Consider the following 22,317-nt stretch of genomic DNA (forward strand, 5'->3'; position numbering starts at 1 on the left):
AGGAAAATACCATGTGGTATCACTCATATGTGGAATCAAAACAAAACAAAACAAAACAAAAAACAGGACACTAATGAACTCACCTACAAAACACAAACAGACTCGCAGACATAGTAAACAATCTTATGGTTACCAGGGGAAAAGGGCTGAGAAGGGATAAATTTGGGAGTTTGAGATTAGCAAATGTTAGTCACTATATGTAAAAATAGATTTAAAAAATATTTCTTCTGTATAGCACAGGGAACTATATTCAGTATCTTGTAATAATCTTTAATGAAAAAGAATATGAAAACAAATATATGTATGTATATGCATGACTGAGACATTGTGCTGTATGCCAGAAATTGACATATTGTAGCTGACTGTACTTCAGTTAAAAAAAAATCTAGTTGGGCACATAGGCACAGAGATATGAAACATTAAGAAGCCAGAGTAATAAAACTTCAGCTGTCACCTGCAAGGGATTGAATCTAGGTTTTCTACATACCACGAAGTTTAACCCTTTAAGGGTTGAGAATGTGCCACATAGCTTTAAATAAGATTTGAATAAAAAAATACAAATTAATTTTCTTAAATGAAGTATGAGGAGTCAGTCATTCATGAAATATACTGAGCACAATGTAACGTTCTGACAAGACAGGATCAAAATGAACAGCAAATCATTACTGGTAATATACAATGTAGTTAGTGTAGAGAGCATAGGACTAAAATGGACCTAATCTTAGCTATAGTGTTAGGACTTGCTTTTTTAAAAAAGCCTTTTGAAAATAAAGTGTGTGTGTGTCTGTGTAAATGACACTGGTATATATATAAAACTCACAATGACACAACTATATATGTTTGGTGGGGAAAAGGCGGTTGTTTCCTTTTCTGTCTTTAACAGGAGCAGCAGCAAGCAGTGCTGTAGGACACCTGGCTACCCGACTACAAAGGCTGAAGTTGCCTCATATCAAGTGGTTTTCTAAGCCTCTTAAAAATTATTTTTACTATTAACGTGCCACAGTATTTGAAAACCCCATTTCTGATTTCTCAAACATTAATAAAAGGCCTCATCAGCTTATACCAATTCTTCAATCAAATGTAGAAAATTGTGGGCTTTGGCATCAGGCTTGGCTGTTAATGCCAGATCTTCCATTTGCTAATTGTGACACTTCAGGTAGGTAAGTTACCTACTCATTTTGTGACTTTTCTCATCTATACAAAGGGATTAAAAGCGTTTGTCTTATGTAGTGGCTGTGACTCACAATGAGAAAATGCATAAAAACTATCTACTAATTGAGAAAAGCAGTTAATATTCCCCAATCTCCCCCCCAAAGACATCTGCTCATGGAAAGGAAGAGAATTTTTGACTATTAAAAAAAACTTTCCAGAGTTTCAAGAATTAGTGTTTTTTATTATCAGATAATAATGACAATTATGCAAAAATTCAAAGCTCTCCTTAATATCTGACTTGAAATAAAATTTCAGGCACAACAGTAAAAATCATTATCTCTATAATTATGGTGAATTTGAAAGTTCTGTTTAAGGCACTTCTGACACCTCAACTTCTCATGAAATACAGTTTCATAAATTAAAAACTTAAGTTAAAAAATAGAAAGCTTGATTACTAAAGCAACATTATGGGGCAAAAACATGTAAAATCCATCCAGTCACTGCTGCTATTTCATTTACAACCTACACTTGTTTACCATAATTTACCTAATTTGATTTCAATTAAACCTATGTGTTAAAGTAAAATTTTAATAAGGAATCTAAATGATTTAACCAGTCAGAAAAAAATTATTGCCAATCTGTTCAATGAAAACGTAAATACAATCATAGCATTCTAAAGCCAAAAGAAACTGAAGATTATTTGGTTAAACTTCTATTACAGGCTTTGAAAGCTAGTGAATCATCAAAAGTTTGAATCAGTGGTAGCCTGTGCAAGCTGATTCTGCTTACATTTAGAAGAACCTGATTGTTAACTGTCAGAGCACACTTTTTGGCCATCGTATACAGCTGCACTGTACAGTTGTTCAAGGGACAGACTACTCAAAAATGAGAAAATGCACAGTATCTTTGGTCTTTGGTCAGCTTCTAACTGTCCCACCTTAGTTTGAACTTACTAGTCAAACTTCTACAAATGTACATGGTTTAATCAGCTGAATTTTTAAATTTAAAAGTACACTCTCAAAAACCCATTTCTTAAGTTTATGAAATCAAAACTGGCATGCAGTTGTAAAGCAGTAACTGTGAGACTGAGGCTCCAAAATTTTAAGGGAATTGAAGAGCTTTTTTTTTTTTTTAACATTTTGAGTCCAGTCAGAGGATAATTGAGATGAATCATTTGTTTAGGTTGGGATTTAGTAGTTTAGTTCCACACTTAAGAAAATGAGGGAAGGGAAACAATAAACAATGTTTCCTTCTAAGTCAGCCTAATTCAGTGGTTCTCAAAGAATGGGCTACAGACCAGCAGATTAGTATTACCTGGGACCTTGCTAGAAATGCAAATTCGTGGGTCCCAGCTCAGAGCTACAAAACCACAAACTCCGGGAATGGAGCCCAGCCAGAAGTCTGTGTTCTAACAAGTCCTCCAAGTGATTCTGATGTACGCTAAAGTCTGAGAACCACTTGTTTAGTTCATCAGAGGAGAGAGCAAAGTGGATTTTTAGAGTAAAAACAATCTAGATATGAAGAGTATAAATTCCTCTAGACTATATTTTGAGGTCTATTTCTCAGAAATCTGAGTGCAGAAAACGGGTACAAAATGGTAAACTCTAACAGCAGGCAAGTCTATGTAACTATATAATTGATATGAGTATTTAACAGTATTGTATATATAATGTCATATATAGTATGTATGTTCAAGAATATATAAAAGTGTGTATTTATATTAATTTTTTATCATAGTGAAAAATTAGTAGCAATTTATGATTTACATTTTTTAAAGTTTTATTTTTCTATTTGTTTTTAACTCACTCTCACTTGTTGAACAGATTATCACTAACCCTATGAGAAAATTATACAAGTAGTTATTATGCAGTTTAGAGATGAGGAAACTGACGCTTAAATAAGTGATTTTCTTACATGGGTAATGAGTGGCTGGAGTTCAAATGCAAGATTTCTGAGGTGATGATCAGGATCTTCCCCCGTATCATGCAGTACCATATTATTCATTTTCATGTGGAGTTTTTTTCCAACTTTTTTATTGCAAAAAAATACATATAAAACCATCATGTATTTTAAAACAAAATTATAACAAGAGAAGCATTATAATAATAAAATAGTCAAAGATACTTTCACTCTAAACTAGAAAGTTTAACAGACACATTAATTTTTTCTAAGACATCTTCTGTCCTTTGAATTTAGCAAGTAGCCTGCAGATAATTTTTTTAGGTTAAGGGTACAAATCTTTGTTCCTTCATATTGCTCACTATGTCTCAAGAAAATATGCCTCTAAGTGATTAAATATGCAGTCCTAAAATGAATATAGCAAAGATCATAGCAAACAGGGCTGATAAGTGCAAAAACAACAAGAACAAGAAAATGAAAGCTTAGAAACAAGAAGTTACTGAAGAGCAAAGATAAATGTCATGCTATTTCTGTAACAGACCAGCCTAGACATTTTCTCCCTTTGTCATCTCAATAGTTAAAGGTACTCTTTAAAAATCTATTCCTGGCTTCTGAAAACACACTCTTGACAGAAAGTTCTAGCAGGAAATGCACTTGGCAAGTAGCTGACTCAGCAGAGAGCTAATCTATCTAATCTTAAGACTCAATAAACAGGCACACATCCTTTTCCCCTGGTTCTTAAATTTCCTCTCTACTGAAATGACCTACATTAAGGGTTGAAGACTTCCTATACCACCCTGAAAAGGTTACAGAAATTATTAAATGATTATTAAGTGATTTTATGTTATGACGCAATGTAGATTCTGCATCAGAAATAACGTTTAATAAAAGGTATTGTCCACTGTAATTATGTATGTCAATTATACCTCAATTAACAAAAAGAAGCCATTCTCAGTATTTTTTGAGTTTATAAAAAAAGGAGGTAAATTAGTATTTAGAGCTATACAGAAAACATGCCCTCTAGGGACTAACATTCTTTTATTCAAAATTTGAAAATAGTATGTATTTAAAAGTTTAAAAGTTCTTGCACAGCAAAGGAAACCACGAACAGGAAAAAAAAGAAAAAAGCTACTGAATGAGAGAAAACATTTGCTAATATGACAAATATGGGGTTAATATCCAAAATATACAAACAGCTCATACAATAAACATTTAAAAAAAAATGATTCAACTAAAAAATAGGCAGAAGGCCTGAATAGAACTTTTTTCAAAGAACACATACAGATGGCCAATAGGCATGAAAAGATGGTCAACACAGTTAATGGTAAGAGAAATGCAAATTAAAACTACAATGAGGTATCACCTCACATCTGTCAGAATGGCTATCATCAAAAAGAACACAAATAACAAATGTTGACAAAGATGTGGAGAAGGGAACTCTTGAACACTGTTGGTGGGAATATAAACTGATGCAGCCACTGTGGAAACTAGTAGGAAGGTTTCTCAAAAAACTAAAAACAGAACTACCATATGACTACCAATTCTACTGCTGGGTATATATCCAACAAAAAAACCCCCCACCAATTCAAAAAGATACATGCACCCCAATATTCATAGCAGCATTATTTACAATTGCCAAAATATGGAAGCAACCTGTCCATCAACAGATGAATGGATCAAGAAGATATGGTCTATGTATAAAATGGAATACTACTTAGCCATAAAAAGAATGAATTTCTGCCATTTGCAACAACTTGGAGGATATGATGCTAACTGAAGTAAGTCAAACAGAGAAAGACAAATACTATACTAGCGGTTTTACTGGGGGTGCGGGGCAAGATAGCGGTAGGGGATTAAGAGGTACAAACTACTATGTATAAATAAATAAGCTACAATGATATCTTGCAGAACATAGGGGATATAGCCAATATTTTATAGTAACTATAAAAGGAATAAAACCTTTAAAAATTGTGAATCACTATTGTACATCTGAATATTATACATCAACTATACCTCAATTAAAAAAAAAAAAGGTAGTCTATAAAAGTACAATGCCACTCTTTAGTACTGATAAATGATTTCCAAGATTAAGTGCAAAACATAACAAGATACAGAACAGTGTATATATTTATCTTCTGTAAGACAGGGGAGTAAGCCCCAAAATATATAAAATTACTTGCCTAAGTAGAGAACATCTCTAGGAAGATACATAAGAAACTACTATCACTGGCTGTATCCAGGGAGGGGAAGTGGGTAGGTGGAAGGCACAAGTGGGAGGGAGTCTCTTCACTGTGTATTACCTTTGCCTTTGAATTGTGTACCACATCCAAGCATTAATTATTCAAGAAAGAAAAAAACTTCCTCTTCTGATACTCCCTGTGTTTTATGGCTAACTCATAATTTTCTAAGTTCATTACTTCTTTCCTGGCATTGTATTAACAATATGTAATTATATTTTATTCAAATCAAATCAATACCCACTTAGCAGTGGGTCCCTAAGCTAAATGTCTTCTATGCGCTTTTATTTATGACAGCCTTTATAAGAACGTTAAAATGCCTAGAGATTCCAGAACTGCTATGTGGAAAGTGTTTTCAAAACAGACCACAGGAGAAACCTCATGTTCTAATTAATTTTCCTTCTTGATAAAAACCTTTTAGAACTGAGGTTTTGTATCATCTTTAATAGTCACATTCCTATATGATTATCAAGACCTAGTACTTCACTGTGCAAAGCATATTAGAATGTACAGATTTTTTAAATAAAATTACCTCAATAAGTTTTATGTGCATATTCTTTTTCTTGAAGAAAAAAAAGAGAATATAACTGAAATAAATAAATCCATATTCCTACCTTCAAAACTCTCTCATTGGTCAACAGTGCAACTTGCTTTTCTGAAGCTTGCTTTTCCACATACCTAAAATTTTACCATCCCATACACAAAAAGAGAAAATTAGAATCCTAAATATCTGAATAGTATATGGGGAAAAAAAGAACTTCCTAGATTGGTAGCCATATTCTTTTATTTCTTCCAAAAATAAATTCAAAGGGGGGAGGGTACAGCTCAAGTGGTAGAGCGCATGCTTAGCAGGCATGAGGTCCTGGGTTCAATCTCCAATACCTCCTCTAAAAATAAATAAACCTAATTACCTCCCCCCTCCCACTCACCAAAAATAAAATAATTAAATACAATAATAAATAAAATAAAATAAAATAAAATAAAATAAAATAAAATAAAATAAAATAAAATAAAATAAAATAAAATAAGATAAAAAAATTCAAGATGACAGTCATGGTTTAACAGTAATTTTTTGACTCCTTAAATCTGCTGCATTTCACAGTGCAGGGATCTAATAATAAACAAAGGCCATAAACTCCAGAAATAGGAAATGTTATTTATAAAATGTAATTCTGGAGAACTTGCAAGTTATGCCCCCTTGTAAAAATATTTCTCTTAATGCCAAATACTCAAATCCAACAAAGAAATGTCTCAATTAAAAACAGAAGTGTTTTGTTTTGTTCTAAACAAAATTTTAAAAGTTATTTTTCCTTTACTCACATAAAAAATAACTGGATCTGAGATCCCTTATTTTGCCCCTAACTCTTTCATAAGATACATTAAATATGTACTTCTCTTCTTACCTCCTAAACGATGGAAGACGTCGGATATTTTCACATTGATTATCTGACAAAAAATTTATTCTTCTCTTGGCTTCTGGAAGATTACAGCACAGAACACTGAGGGGCTGGGAACAGAAATGCTCCAACAGAGAAAGCTGAAAGAAATGTGAAGATTAAATACAGCTGCTGTATTTTGGTAGCAGATCTTTTGCCCTATGGCTGCTCAATTTTCAAGGGTTTTTTTAAACAGCAAAAATATTTATGGCTAATATATTTAATAACGCCACAATAACACTGCAAACAATAAATAGCTATATACCTTTAATATTCTAAGTCTCCAATATTGTGGACAAGGTCAGAAAACTGTAATCTCTGAAGGATAAACTAAAAGAAACAAATATACATGGACAGATTACCTACAGAAGCAACTCACAATAACAGTAAACGTTATTGTGAATTATATCTTATAAATTATGGTAGTATCTGAAAAATCATCCCCCCTTGTACATTCTAGTTACTAGAATACATACATTCTAGTGGTGGGGATGGGATTAAGGTGTGACCTAAAAGTCTGACAGATGCTCAAATACTCAAAAGAAAATACCAATCTAAAATCAGTGTAAAAACCAGTCTGCTAAATAAATAAGAATGCTACAACAGCAGCAGTTTTGCCTACTGATAAAAAAAACAATAATGAAAAATGAAGGATGGCCAAAAAAAAATCTCTTTTAAAATTCAGTATTATTTCATGGAGGAAAAGATGGTATAGTATCTGGTAAATATATGTACTCTAGTAACTAGAATGTACAAGGGAGGATGATTTTTCAGAGTCTACCTTAATTCATAAGATGTATTTTACAAGACTATCCACATGTTAAAAACTCTGACTCTAAGCAAGCCTCTCGTGCCCAGTTTGGTTTTTCCAGATACCTTGTACCAAAGAGACAGTTTCCTAGATAGTGGACAAAACACATTTTGGTCACTGGAAAATAGCATTCAGCATCACAAATGAATAAATTAACATGCTAGTTTATCTATCAGTCTTAAGGTATTTGAGCTTGATCCTTTCCAGGTAAACTGATCACGAATTTCTGAGCCTGAAGAGCTGAGGACCAGAAACCCAAGGCTAGAAATCCTCTAAAATAGTCCATTCTGGAGGAAGCGTAATACTCTAAGGCAAAGGGTCAGCCTAACATAAAAACAAGTACAAAACAGAAAGTAACTGTTCATGCCAAGTGCTAAATTATTTTTGCACATATTGACATAATCTTGTTTCTACTTCCAATTATATTAATGTGATAATACTTATTCCAATGTTAACGTCACTTTTTAAACATAAGAAAAGTAAAAACCAAACATAAGAGATTTGCTTGGAGAAGGAATGGGACTAAGTCACACAAGTTATAGTTGAGTTAGACAGAGGACAAGAACCCAGTGACATTGAACTATTTTATCCAAGTGTAATCTCAATATCTGGGTCAATTAACAAGTTGGTCAACATATCCACCTAATGAGGAAAGGACTTAAACATACACTGAATGATTACATGCCCTTATCGTACCTTCCACAGAAATCAAGACTTACACACATTTCCCACTGATGATCAGGAAAACTGGACAAATAGGGTCTAAAGACTGCCACCTATTAGCTGTGTGACCCTGGCCAAGCCACTTAACATAAGCCTCTATTTCTTCAAGTGCAAAACTGAGGGTAATAATACTGATTAATGAAACAATGTTATTAATACTTAGTAAAGCTCCTATCATACATAAATTATTAGAACCTATAAAATCATCAAATCACATCCCCTTATTTTACAGATGAGAAAATTGAGACCCAGAGAGATTAAGTAATCTGGTTATTATGCTTTTCTTCATTCACTTTCTCAATGGTATTTGAGCCTACAGTTTGTATTTCCTAAAACTCCTTCTTCCCTTGACTTCAGTGAGACTCCACTTTCCATTGGTTTTCCTTCTTATTTTTAGTCTCCTTTTCTGTTGCTCACTCTTAAATGTCAGCTTGCCCCAGGGTTCCTCTCTGAGTCCTGTCCTCACTCCTCTGGGAGATACTTCATCCTCATCGCATGACTTCAACCACCACCTTCTAATGATAAATTCTAAATATTTCTAGCCCAGATCTTTCTCCTGGATGCCAATCTTCATATTCAACACACCCTAAATTAACCATATACAAAAAGAAACTTACCCTTTTCTAACAAACTGGCTCTTTGCTTTATATTAACATGTACACTTAATAAATAGTACCAACCTCCATGTGCCAAGCTAGAACCTGTGTGTGTGTCTGTAAGATGCTCCTCATTTATACACCCTATCATCCACTTTGTCACTAGGTTCTGTCAATTCTACCTCATCCTGAAATTATTTTTCTCCTCCCTAGTCCCACTATCACTACCTTAGTTTAGCCCTTGTCATACCTTGCCTAGATTACTGCAGTAGCCCTCGAACAGAGCTGTCTCCCTCTCCTGTTCCAATATTGACCCAGCTAGCTCCGATTCCTTAAGATATACTCCCGTTCTCCACTGGAATCCCCAGGCATGTTTCTTTAATAGCACTGACTACTCAGAACCATAATTTTCTGCCTCCTTCACTAAATAATAAACAATGTGATGACAGAGATTTCTTTGTCCTCTGTATCTCCAGGGCTCAGCAGAGTGCTTGGATTACAGTAGGCTCTTAATAAACACTTATGAGTAAATAAACAAATAAATGAAAGGAAATGAATGAGAGAAGTAAATTAGAAATTTATTATGGCTCAGTTTCACTTAATTTCACACATTGCTAAGGTAAATAATATTTTCTTGCTTTAAAATGCTTTTTAAAAAGTCTAAGCTGAAAAAAAAGACACCTGTTAGCCATAAGAGACCAAAACTATAGTGCCTTATGTGGAGGAAAAATGCATAGGAGAAATTATTTATAATCTTTAAGGCACTACACAAACATGAGGTGTCATCATACTGCACTTCTGTGTTGAACGTTACTAACATATAGGTTTTAATGAACTTGACAACTGGCATGTGTTCACAATGACTGCACTTTGCTAAGGTATTTTAGGTAGTTGCCAAGAGAAGGAAATATTAACTTTTAAATAACTGAAGAATGGGATCCTTTTTTAGATTAGAACAGGTGTTATAAAGCTAAGTTCATAAATTTTCTTCTGGCAATTCATGAAACCTTAGTTAAAATGCATTCCCAATATATAGGAATAAATATAAATGAACACACACACACACGTACATGCAGGGAACAGCTAACTACGCCCAAAGCCTATTTTTGTATGGCCCAGGAATTAAGAATTTTTTTTTATTGTTTTAATTTTTTTTTTGAGGGGGTAAGTAATTAGGTTTAATCATTTATTTTTAGAGGAAGTCCTGGGGATTGAACCCATGACCTCATGCATGCTAAACATGCGCTCTGCCACTTGGGCTACACATTCTCCTCTATTTTAAATATCTTTAAAGGGTTATTTTTAAAAACTAAGGAGATACTCAACAGAGACCACATGCAGCATGCAAAGCCAAAAATATTATCTGGTCCTTTATAGAAAAAGTTTGCTGATCCCTTATACATAGCATTTCCTAGGCAGAAAGCCCATTAGCTTTCATTAAATTCTCAAAAAACAAGGTCCCCTTCTCCTCATCCTTAAATGGTTAAGAATCACAAGGATGGAGAGAGATCTTTTTCCATTTTTCATATCCTAATTAATGTATTCTCTACATTTGGCTGCAAGGTAACAAAGGAATTGTAGAACCTAGAACAATGTAATTTGAATTTACTTATTCTAGATTTTGCCATTTAAAGTGCCTAATTATCATGCTAAACAGTTTGAAATAACATGCAAATTATTTAGAATCAGCTTGTGAATTTTCAAATCCATTAGTGCCTTCCTACCTGAAGTCCTTTTATAAAGTTCTGAATTGAGAAGTCATGATACAAAAAGATGTTGGTCAAAATCTGCAACACTTTTTCACTTAGTTTAAATGGAAACTGAGTTGTAAGAAGTAGCTGAAAGAGAGAAAAGGGAAGTAGGACATACTCTTTGTTAGTATTACTCTTCATAAAAATCCAGTATAAATAATAAGGCAAAGAACGATACTATGACACAGTACCTGTGAAAGTTGTAATAGTGCTAGCTTTTTTTAGGTCAAATATCAACCAAAATTTTAAATTAACTTATACAACAGTAACAATAACAAAAGAAGCCATTCATACTATATCTTCAGAATCAGGGATGTCCATCATTTCTGTCTACTAAAAAATACTGTCTATAAAATCCCTTTTCTCCCACGATAAGCCACTGAAGAAGCTGCAGGCTTTGGCAATTCTTGTTAATAGAAAGATTTCTTTTTCATCCATATTGATTCACATTAATGAAGAGTAACACATTATGTACTGTTGAATGAGAAACCCAAAATTAATAGATGTCTATTTCAAAAATATTAAATAGCTGAATTTGTATTATTCAGCTAATTTTCAATGGCCTATTATGAAGATCTTACATCTGAAAATGTGAAATCATACTAGGGTTTTCAAACAGAAGCAGGGTTATAGAAGGCCAATTGAATTTGATCACAATCAAGCAACCAAGCAACTTTAAGTACTGTAGCTGGGAAAATTCTCCTCCAGGTGTCAGTAAACCAGTGGAAACCACCTTCGAGGGAAAACAAAGCAGTAATGGTTAGTAAATAACTGGAAGGTCGTCGTTAGTTTACTTTATGCAGCAGCACAAAGCACATCTTCAAGGAGCTGAGTTTAGCAACAATTCATGGAAGACCAATCCCTTCCATGAAAGAATAGTATTTCCATTTAGGTAGAAACAGTGCTAAGGTCTGGGAAAATGTTAGTATTTATTTTTTGGCACAAGCAGCATGATAGGAAAGAGTCCATTAAAAACTTCAAATTATTTTATATAAAATGTAAAGTCAAAACATTGTTATTGTTACTAGGAAGTCATTAAGTTCTGTATAAATTTATTTTAAAAACCTACAATTTTCCACTGAGTAATGACTGACTGACAGATACGTAGATAGGGAGATATAGATAGATTATAATCATTCTTTTCATAAGGTTTATATTGTTACTAAAGAGACAATACTATACATTATAAAATCATTAAATGAAAGTATTAAAATATGTGAAGGAATATACACAATATCATACTCAGAGAGACATAGAAATTTATCACTAATATTTATATTTATAATCTATTCTTGGCAGCTTTATTTCAATCCTATTTCACTGGTAAAATTTTTTCTTTTTACCTTATCAAGTACTGTATTCAGATGCTCCTTGCAAGACAAAGACTGGAATAGTTCTATACACAATAGAGATGATACTGCATGAGGAAGCAACCGATGGATGATAATAGAAGATGTCGCAATTCCAAAAATGAGTATAAGTGGAAATTCATGTCGATGCTGACTGGTTTTCAAAGGAAGATGTAAAAGTGGAATATCTTTAGCAAATACATTTTAATACATCATATTTTAAAATAAGAAAATCTTTATTTTAATGCCTACTTTATAAGGCACTGCTAAGGAATACGATTCTAAATAATAAAAATATTTTAGGTCATTCATTTTCCTCTGTTAAAGCAACACAGAAATAGTTATTTCCCAGACATTCTAGTCCAGAAATCAATCTATTAATAGATCCTCTCATTTTATAAGAACACAGCGGTCCAGAGAGATCAAGTGCTTCCCTTTAAGGTTATATATCTCCAGTGTAGATGTATTAGATCCCATTCAACTTCTTACCCCAAATTTGAGCCCCACTGATAGCCTTCCTCATGGTCAGACAACCAGCCTACGCTATCAGAGTTCAGCGACATGAAGCTCACTAATTTTCAAGGTAACTTATTTAATTTAAGGATACTTCTAACAGATATGTTGTCAACCAGCCATGGTAGCTAAGAACTAGAAAACTTTTCAAACAAATGTGTAAGACATATTTTTTAATGGACATCATCAAAGAATGTTACATTCTTTCTCCACCTTCTTAACTCAAACTTACTGAACATCATTTATCCTTAGCATTACCAATATGAACATAAATGACTCCCACAGAGTAAAACAGCCACATCTCTGAAAGCTGCTGTAGGTCACAGCCCTCTGTATGGTCGCTGACGATTTTGCTTGCTCCCTCCTGTTAATTTTTTTTTCCATTTTTCAGTTTTATTAGGTAGAATTATTACAGTTTGACTGCACATATACAATATATTGCATGTAAATACATATATACAATATACTACACATTTTTTTTAGTTTACATTTATGTACTGATCATTATTTCTAAGACGCTCCCTCCCATTAGCTGCTGCTTTTCAGTATTCGAGGGGTATGCGGTTCTACTTTCATAGTACTAAAGTACCTGGACTCTAGTACTGTTTAAGTTCTTCTTCCTTAATTTTGATGGTAAAAGTACTCACAAGACTGAGCTTTTCTGTCACTATTCTGTACTGTGCATTTTTTCAGCATGTTGATCAGTTCAGTGTTAGCATTAAGAAAAGTCTTAGGATCTAGAAATATTAGTTTCAAGTGGGAAAGAAATACTATCAAAATAGGAATTATATTAGTAGATTATCACAGTACAGCTTCAGGCAAATATAGCCATAACTATTGAGCAAGTTAACATACAGAAGAAGCCAAAACAAAATACATCTTAAAAACTGTACTAGGACATAACTGGGAAAAGCACATCACTGGGTTTTTAAATAGCATTAGTTACTCCAATTCCAAGTCTTGCCTTGAAGATCCAATAAGATCATAAAGGCAGTTTCTCATCAGAAATACCATATAAAATAATGCTATTTTAAAAACATTCTTGCTCAGTAGAGCTATTTGTAACTCAGAACTTCTAAGGGTTGATAGGTATCAGAAAACAAGATCTGACAAAAATATCTCAACTTGGCATAGTTTCTCCATCTAGTAGGCAAGTAAACGACAGACCATCTTGGTAAGAGAAACTACATTTTATATCAACTTACCATGCTAATTAAAAATTGGCTAACTTTTGCCTTTGATTCTCATTTTTGGAACAAAAAGCAAATGAAAATCTGATAGGAGGTGTTTAAACATTCAATTTTATAAGCAATTTGAAATCATCCTGGTTTCAATCCATTAGGATAAAATGAAGATTAAACTGCCATTCATTTTCTCTTAAAAGTTGTATGTTTTCTTAATAAAAAGAATGTAGTGAAAAAGCCAGGAGATACACCATCTACCTGCTGATAATTATGAAGTCCTGGAGTACTTTTGTGGTGAAGCTTTCCATATCCTTTAAGATAAGCACAACAGGAGGAGACTGCCATTGGCTAGAAGTCCTCTTTTTTCTTGGCATTTTTGGGTCTGTCTTCTTTTAAGCCATTGTGGAAAAGAAGGAGTTAAAAGTGAGTTTTACCAACCAAACAATGCCATAATGCCACATGGTGATATATTTCCCTTTATATCTCACAGTAACACTGTTTCTTTTATTTCCTCACATAATAAACAGAAACTCATTTCAACAGTTATTAGAAGAATCTTTCTATGTCTGACATGGGAATAATAACCAAGAAAAACATTCAGTAAAATCTGTAACTCATATGAAATATTTATATTTTCTGCTATCTGAGAAAATAACAGGAAAAGCATGGGGAGAAGAGAATATTTTCTATAAAACTGATTTTGCTGTCGGTAAAATGTTAGATTTTGCTTTGCTTTAGGGTAGGAATCAGTATTTTTAATTAAAATCTGTAATGAATAACACTACTTGCTGCTCTATTACTGTGAAATTTCAAGTTGAAAAGCATCTTATATATCATCTGGTCCAATCCCAATCTTTTAAAGATTTCTGACCTAAATTGTATGCAACATTTGATTTCTGGAAAATCTAAAACTGTGGATCAAATTACGGTATTATGGTAAGCATTAGACCTAGTTTAATCCCTATATAAAGGAAAATAAACTTCACTTATGATGACTTCAGCAAATATGTTCATCAGAAAATGCTACCACAGTAACTTTTCCCATATATCTGGCTACACAGCATCATAAACTAAGGCTGTGGTTTTATGCTGCAGTTACCCATGAATCATCTAGGTTATTCATTTTCACCAGAGACTGTCATGGTAGAATGGAACTTCTATTTATATACCTGCTTGTTGAATATACTTTACTTACACAGCATTCGTTCCTCAAGAATTCTAAACATGGAACAAATTATATTTATATATATAGATGACTATTCCTCATATAACTAAGTTGACAATGGGTACTGAAAGCATGGTTTTAACTGCACAAAAGTAAATACTGAGGAACTTAACAGATGATATATTAAAGTTATAGCCATTGTCACAGAGACAGAACCTGCAGCAGAACAAATTCTTGATGCTGTCATTCGATGACATTCTCCCACAAAGAAAACGGCCTTGTAAGAACCTAAACACTTACCAGAAATTAGGCTGCATACTGATAAAAGAAAACTAAATCCTAGCAGCCATTGGAAAAATAAGTAGCTACTATTAAATTAACAGCTAGTGCTGCAAAAACATATCCTTATTAGAACAAAACAGTACTATGTTTACTATAATTCCAGGTCTCTTCAATCGTATGCCAATTTCCTAGGAAAAAATTGTCAGTTTACATTTACCTGTGTGACATTCATATACCAATTGGAAAGAGAATCCATTGAATAATGTGTCTTTTTCTGGGTGACCTGAACACTTTCTTTCTCTTTGGATTGCACATCCATATTGCAGTCCATCAACTGTGAGGTCAGCTTTTTCAAAAAATGTTTCATATCTGTAGAATATAAAAGGTAAGAAAGCATATTCCCTTAAAACAAATCTAAAACACTTCAAACTTCTTGATCAGTATTTACACTATTTGGGTAGAATGTGTTTTTCTACACTTAACATTAACATTTAACATATTAAGGTTCATTAGTATCTTCTCCATAATATTTAAATTTCATTAATTGAGACTCACACTAGGACAAAGTTTATGTTTATTAGCTATAATAAAAGTATTACTAGCCAAATGTGTAAGCATGAAAACTGTAAGTTATCTTAGGAATATGTATTTAAATTACACTGGACAGCAAAAGATTTTTAAGACCCCTAAAAAGAGATAAACAGTGTTATTTACATAAGATATTTTACTGACTACAACTCTTCTCCATAGGCACTTTTAAAGACACCCTAAGGGCTTTTACTTAATTCCAAACAGTTTATGAATACGAATATAAATATAAGCACTTTGAGCCCTTGTATCAGTCCAAATCTAAGCACATTTTACTCTGTTAAATGTCCACATCCTTTATGATTTAATGGCTTCAGACACCAAGATTAGCTCTGGCAATGGACTGTTTTTCACCATGGTGGCCTGGTGAAGTAAGAAGATTTGAGGCTGTAAATATGAGCCTATGTATGTAGTCTGTTCTCTGTTGGATTAAGTAAGAGCTCCATAGTCCTCAGTTCTCAACTACCTGTCTTAAACCTCCCAACTTATTAAAATTTTACTGGGTTAAGGAACATATATTGTGAAATGCCTGGACAATTACTGGCAGTGAAGCTAATACAGTAAGGGTGGGGCTGGAATAAACAAAGCAAAAGGGGCAAAGAGTCCTGCAATAGTCAGGATTACCCTGGGAGGCACTATACCTTGTCCTGCCAAAATTGTAGGGCCATGCTGTTCCCACAAATAAAAAGGGATAAAGGAAGCTAGAAAGATGACAGAAGAGATTTGTAGCATCTCATCAAGATTATTACACCACTTACACTTTACCTGGACAATCTTTAGCTTGTAATGAGACTACATACGGAGTGACATTATTCTGAAGGACTTCTGTTAGACTTCTGAATGTTAAATCATGATCTGTTACATTCACACCTATGGAATAAGAAGTCAATACTACACCATCATTTTTATCACTAATAATTTAACAACAAGAAAAGCTATTTAACATGTCAAGTGAATTACTAAGTAAAAATATTTTTAAAACATGATTGATAATGGAAACCAAGAAAATATACTGCATAAATGAAGAGATCTCCACTAAAAATAGATACACAGAGGTACACACTATACTTGTCAGGAAAGGTATTTAGCACAGTTTTTCTTTAAAAAAAAAATTACTGGGGAACTGTAGCTGACCTCCGAAAACATCTTAGAAGTAATTTCAAATTCATGAAGAGCTCTTTAAAATAATCATTCAAAATTAAGGGCCTTATTGTGACCCTGACTTAACAACTGAGGAGAATCCAATCATTCACACTATTAATAATCACAGCAGTAAATACAATAGGTAAAGCATATACTAAGCTGATTCCTGAAGGAGGAACCTAAAAACAAATTAAAACTTTAGGTCCTTCAAGTATTCACTGAATCCTTGGTTCTCATTTCCACAAATCACAGTTTTATTGCTCTGAATGCAGTTAGCAGAGTTGCATGGCAACTCCCTTCCTACTTTGGAAAAATGTCTATTAACTTATACTTCTCCTAATGTCACAACCTGTGATTTCTAGAAAAGGGTTTGGTGCTTAGGCAGGGCCAGCAGCAGACATCTTGAAACTGCTTGAGACTTGCCACTATGAAAACTTCAACTGCTTGGAAGGGAAAGAAAAGGTTCAGAATCATCCAGGCAACCAGTAAGCAACTTTTTTTTTTCTAGGAGACAAACAAAAATGTTGGCAGGCTATTTTCAAATGGACATATACCTTTTTGAAAATAGAAAATGTACAACTGTGCTTAAGCATTCTTTGAGTGCAGATTTTTCTTCATGCAATCAAAATGATATTCCCAGCATGCATTCTAGTCTACGACTGTGGTACTGTATCTCTGAACAAATCTGGAAGCTTACTAAAACACTGGCTTATCTAGTCTTTTTCACTGACTTTATTAGCTATTTATGTTCCTTAAAACAATGCATTTGTCTATTGGAAACAAGATAATCAACAATGTCTTTAACTGGAAAAATGTTCCCCTCAGACCTCTGACTTTGAGAAGTATGATTTTCATTAGCTTTTCTCCTTTTGGCAGTAGGCAGAGAAGGGATTTAAACAGAGCTCTCACAACAATCTGTTAGGCCGTCCCTTTCGACTGTGTTTCCCCTATTGTACCTCTAATTGCTGTAACCCGGCAGGAGAGAAACAAAGCACCCAACAGAACAAGTTGCTGGGTCTCAGCTTCTCAGCCATAAAAGGAAAGGGTCTGAAATTGAGTGGCAGGCTGTAACTGAAAAGCATCATAAAAATCATGGAGTCTTGTTACTCAGCATGGTCCTGGGATTGGCAATATGGGCATCAGCTGGAAGCCTGTTAGAAATGCAGTCTTTCAGGCCCCAGCCCAGATCTATTATCGAAAATTTGTGTTTACTAAGATCCCCTGGAGGTTATTTGTGGGTATGTTGAAGTTCGAGAAGTACTACCCTGAATATCAAGACTAAGATTTAGGTAGTGAACAGTGTCAGAGGCAGGATTAAACAAGAGAATTAATTTCTTATCTCAGAGCCCACCAGTATAAAAATCTTTAATAAATAACAAATTGGAAGTACAATGAAGAATATGTTTCGAATCGAAATAAATCCAACTTCCTTTCAAAAGAAATAAAGAAAATCTGCTAATATCCCAAAGAAATTTTTTCTATTATCCTGCAATCCATGTTTGGTTAAAATGGAATATTAATGATGGATACATAACTACCTAAAAAATTTACAATCTGCAGCCTGAAAATAATTTATATATTATTTATCCAAATCCCCTTCAAACAATTAATACAGTATTACAATACAATCCAAGATTGAAAAAATAAGCATAGGGAAATAAAATTATAGTCACAGAGTAATTCCATTGAAGATCCAGTAAAAGAGAATAAAAATCAAATCTATTAACCTACTGGTAGTTTACCACTCAAATCAAATCTAATATTAATATAACTAAGGAAGAAAAAGTAACACAAATATATTTCCCCTTCATTTTCCTGACAAAAATGTGGGAGAGTACTCACTAACCCTAGATCAATTTCTTTTAATTTACAGATGTATGATCAGTATAAGAAACTGCTATTGGTTTTGAAAGTATGAGAACTTTAATTGGTTTAATTCCACAGAACAGGTGATTACCATTATTCTCAATGACAAAACCATTATTTAAAAACACACACAGGTACCTAGAACAAGAGCAGCAGTTGGAATTTCTCTGAGCTTTATTTGACAGCCCCAGTCTCTTGAATTCTTCTGGAACCCAGAATGAGACTTTTGCAGAAATTCGATTAGACTGTCAAACAGGTTTTTATTTAATTCCTCTTGTAGTCGCTACAAAGAAAACACAAGAATTCTATGAATTATTGTTAGCAGTAATCTCATGCATCTTTCCAAGTTTGGGAGAGAAAACTGTCATGATTTCAATTCTAAAGATCATATGTGAAATGATTATAAAATAGATGAAATTTAAAAAATTTTTTCCCTTAAATCTCAAGTGATTAGTGCTTTGGATTGCCTTATTAAAGAATCTCACTCACTCAACAAACATTTACTAACCACCTTACAAATGAGTCTCTTCCCTAAAAAAGTGAAGAAACTGAGCTAAAACACAATTAAATTAAAATACATTGCATAGAGTGCTACAATAATATAGGAACAAAGAGTAAGACCATCCAGCTTAAGCTGAGCAGGTGATATATCTGAGCCAAAGTATTAGAGCAGGTGATGGAGGAGGTGGTGGTACCTGAAAGAAACTTAGAAGCAATGAGGAGTGGAAAAGACAAGCAAGCAAGAAAGCACCAAACATTTAGGGAACTATAGATAACACTAAACATAAAGAATATGAGAAGTGGCCAGGAATGAGACTGAACAAATATTCGAGGGACTAGGCCAAGAGTGTAAATACTTGATGTTAAAGGGTTTGGATTTTATCCTGTGGGGAGAACCATTACAGGGATTTGGAGAAGAGACATGATAAAATCAGGTTAAGAAGGGTTAATCTGGCAGCACTGTGAAGGCCAGATTAGGGCGGATCTGAGGGGCTGTGCGCTGGAAAAGCCCTGTAGCCTCGCACAGGGAGATTTGCCTGAAGGGATTTGGCCACTGGTAGCACAGGAACAGACCTGAAGGGTTTGACATCAGAGACAGGGACATCAGTTAAGAGGATATTATGATAATCTATGATGACAATTTAGGTTTCCTAAACCCAAATACCTTCAAGGGTCTCACAGAATACATGAAGCAGCAAAGCCATGAGGTATAAAGCAAGAGAAAGTGGTGGGAAGCAGTAATACATTGGAAAGTGCATAACCCTCCCAAAGGCATTAAAAAACAAGAAATACAATCCTGTGTTGGTCAAACAAAACAAGTCCACCCAAGATGTTGGCCCTATGGGGGGATGTGGGGAAGGAAATAGCTCCTTGGTAGAGTGTGTACTTAGGATGCACGAGGATGCTGGTTCAATACCCAGGACCTCCATTAAAAAAATAAATAAGCCTAACTACCCACCCCGCCTAGAAAAAGTAAACAAAATAGTTGCTTAGTAAACATTAAAAAAAATGTTTAAAAAATAAGATGTTGGCCCTGCAGCTACAATCTGCTATAGTGGAGAAATTTTTCAGAGCTTGACTATAAAGAACACAGTAACTGGATATGAGGATGAGGAAGTAGTTTAGAAATAGCTTGATTTCTTACTTGTAGAACTGAATGACCGTTTTAGGAGTGACACCATTTAAAAGCTGTGGGGATATGTAAAGGGCCCCGTGCCTTAGCAGCAATCATTATAAACATATGTTCTAGGCCCTGAAGCCATGCTTAATACTTGGAACATAAGGGGTTTGGTTTTTTTTTTTTTAGGATATACAGATACAGAGGTAACCAAGATTACCAATATTTCATCAACACTCTTATAAATTGGTGGAAAGGAAAATGGGAAGCAACAAAGAGGAGATTTATGATATTAAAGAAATGTCATTAAAAAAAGGTATTCACCTCAGTTTCAGATTTCATCTGCTGCCATATCAACTGGTAAGTTTCAAATCGAAGTTTACTGTCCTCAGACTCATCTTTCCCTTTATTAAAATAGTCCTCTAAAAACACAGAAAGAAATAAGTCAGTTTCTTTCATATATAATAAAAGTTAGAAAATCTCTCTAAAGTCACACAGTAAGTGATAGGGTTGAATTTTTTTATCAGTATCAAAAATATATACATATATTTGGGAATACTTAACATTCAATATCCTTTGTATTTAATTTTATTTGTATTTTTACTACATTAATGGTATTTATAATATTAAAAGTATCTTTTTAATTTTTAGATTGTATTTCTATCATTTACATTTGAATTTCTAACAGTATTTATTTAATGGTTTTGGTTTGAGGTATATACATTTAATATTAATGTATTTTCCCTATTTGCTCTTATGCTAAGGCTCTGTATACTTTGCTTTGAACTCTCCTTTATTAAATGATTCTTCTTGTTGTTTGATCGAAATAGTTTAGCCCAGTCTTTTATTTAGTCTGTATTATCTATCCTTTTTGAATGTTTTCCTTCAAATCATTAGCCATTTATCAACATACTTATTGCAATGGTTTTCAAACTTCTTAAACCATGATCCATATTTAGGAATACACTTTACATCTTAATCCAATATAAACACACATAACAGAAACAAAAACAAAAGTCTTATAAAACAATACTTCTCATTATCATGTGATAGCAAATTCTTTTTTCTATTTTGTTTTTTAAAACTGTCATGACCCACTAATTGATTTCAAGACTCACACTTGTGTTATAACTTTCGGTTTGAAAAACACTCATTTATTGAATAATCCATCCTTTTTCCCACCAATTTGAGATGCCCTTAATGTCTGAACAGTTATATATACACTTGAAACTGTTTTTGAACTTTTTCTTTTTTCTCATGAACCCAACTCTATTCCCAAACCAGTCCTGAACTGCTTTAAATATTGTGGCTTTGTAGTACATTCTAATATCAAAAAGATCCAGGTCTTCCTCCCACCACTAAACGTTATTCTCTTTCAAAAAAATTTAAGATACTATTTCAAATTAATTTTTTCAAAAATAATTACATTGGTATTTGACTGGATAAAATAAAATCTGTAGATCGATTTGGGAAGAAATGACATTTTTAATATGTTAAAAAAATTCACATCTGAAAACACCACAAGTCTTTTTTAATCAAATATTTTACATTCCTTATAGTTTTCTATTTTCCTCCCCATTTCTTGTTGTTTACTGTTAGGTATTTTAACAGCTAGGACTTCCATGTAGTAAATAATAATTGTGAAAGTACACATTTTCTCCTGACTTCACTGAGATGCTGCTAATATTCTAGTAAGTTTTAATGTTAACTAATCGTCTGGAACAGAAATTCTCTTTCATGCTAAGGAACTTTCCTTCTAATCATAGTTGACTCAGTTTTTAACAAGTACTGATTTTTAAAATTTATCAAAAGCCTTCAAATATACTTAAGTCATCATAAGGTAAAGTGATAGACAAGGTTATAGTATAAAAACACAAAAAATAAAAGAAGGAGTTACATCATCACTAAGAGATAAAACAGAATGACACAGTACCCTTAAGTAGAACAAAAAACCATTTTAATTTCAAGAGTAAAATCATATAAAATGTTAAAGTAGCAAATCAA

General features: G+C 33.4%; 1 protein-coding gene across 6 annotated transcripts in view; it reads right to left on the reverse strand.

Annotated features, from left to right (window-relative positions):
- Positions 1–22,317, reverse strand: part of ORC3 (origin recognition complex subunit 3) — a 66,567-nt gene that overhangs the window by 39,182 nt on the left and 5,068 nt on the right. For all 6 annotated transcript variants that reach the window (XM_031456018.2, XM_010987711.3, XM_010987710.3 and 3 more), the window contains exons 3-11: positions 20,638–20,735; positions 18,834–18,978; positions 16,452–16,556; positions 15,316–15,467; positions 13,910–14,040; positions 11,949–12,108; positions 10,579–10,692; positions 6,692–6,825; positions 5,903–5,966 (exon numbers count right to left, since the gene is read on the reverse strand). In XM_031456018.2, the coding sequence (XP_031311878.2) occupies positions 5,903–5,966; positions 6,692–6,825; positions 10,579–10,692; positions 11,949–12,108; positions 13,910–14,040; positions 15,316–15,467; positions 16,452–16,556; positions 18,834–18,978; positions 20,638–20,735 (1,103 nt within the window). The remainder of the gene's footprint in view (positions 1–5,902; positions 5,967–6,691; positions 6,826–10,578; positions 10,693–11,948; positions 12,109–13,909; positions 14,041–15,315; positions 15,468–16,451; positions 16,557–18,833; positions 18,979–20,637; positions 20,736–22,317) is intronic.

The sequence above is a fragment of the Camelus dromedarius genome, chromosome 6 (genome assembly GCF_036321535.1).
Source record: "Camelus dromedarius isolate mCamDro1 chromosome 6, mCamDro1.pat, whole genome shotgun sequence".
NCBI classification, from domain to species: Eukaryota; Metazoa; Chordata; class Mammalia; order Artiodactyla; family Camelidae; genus Camelus; species Camelus dromedarius.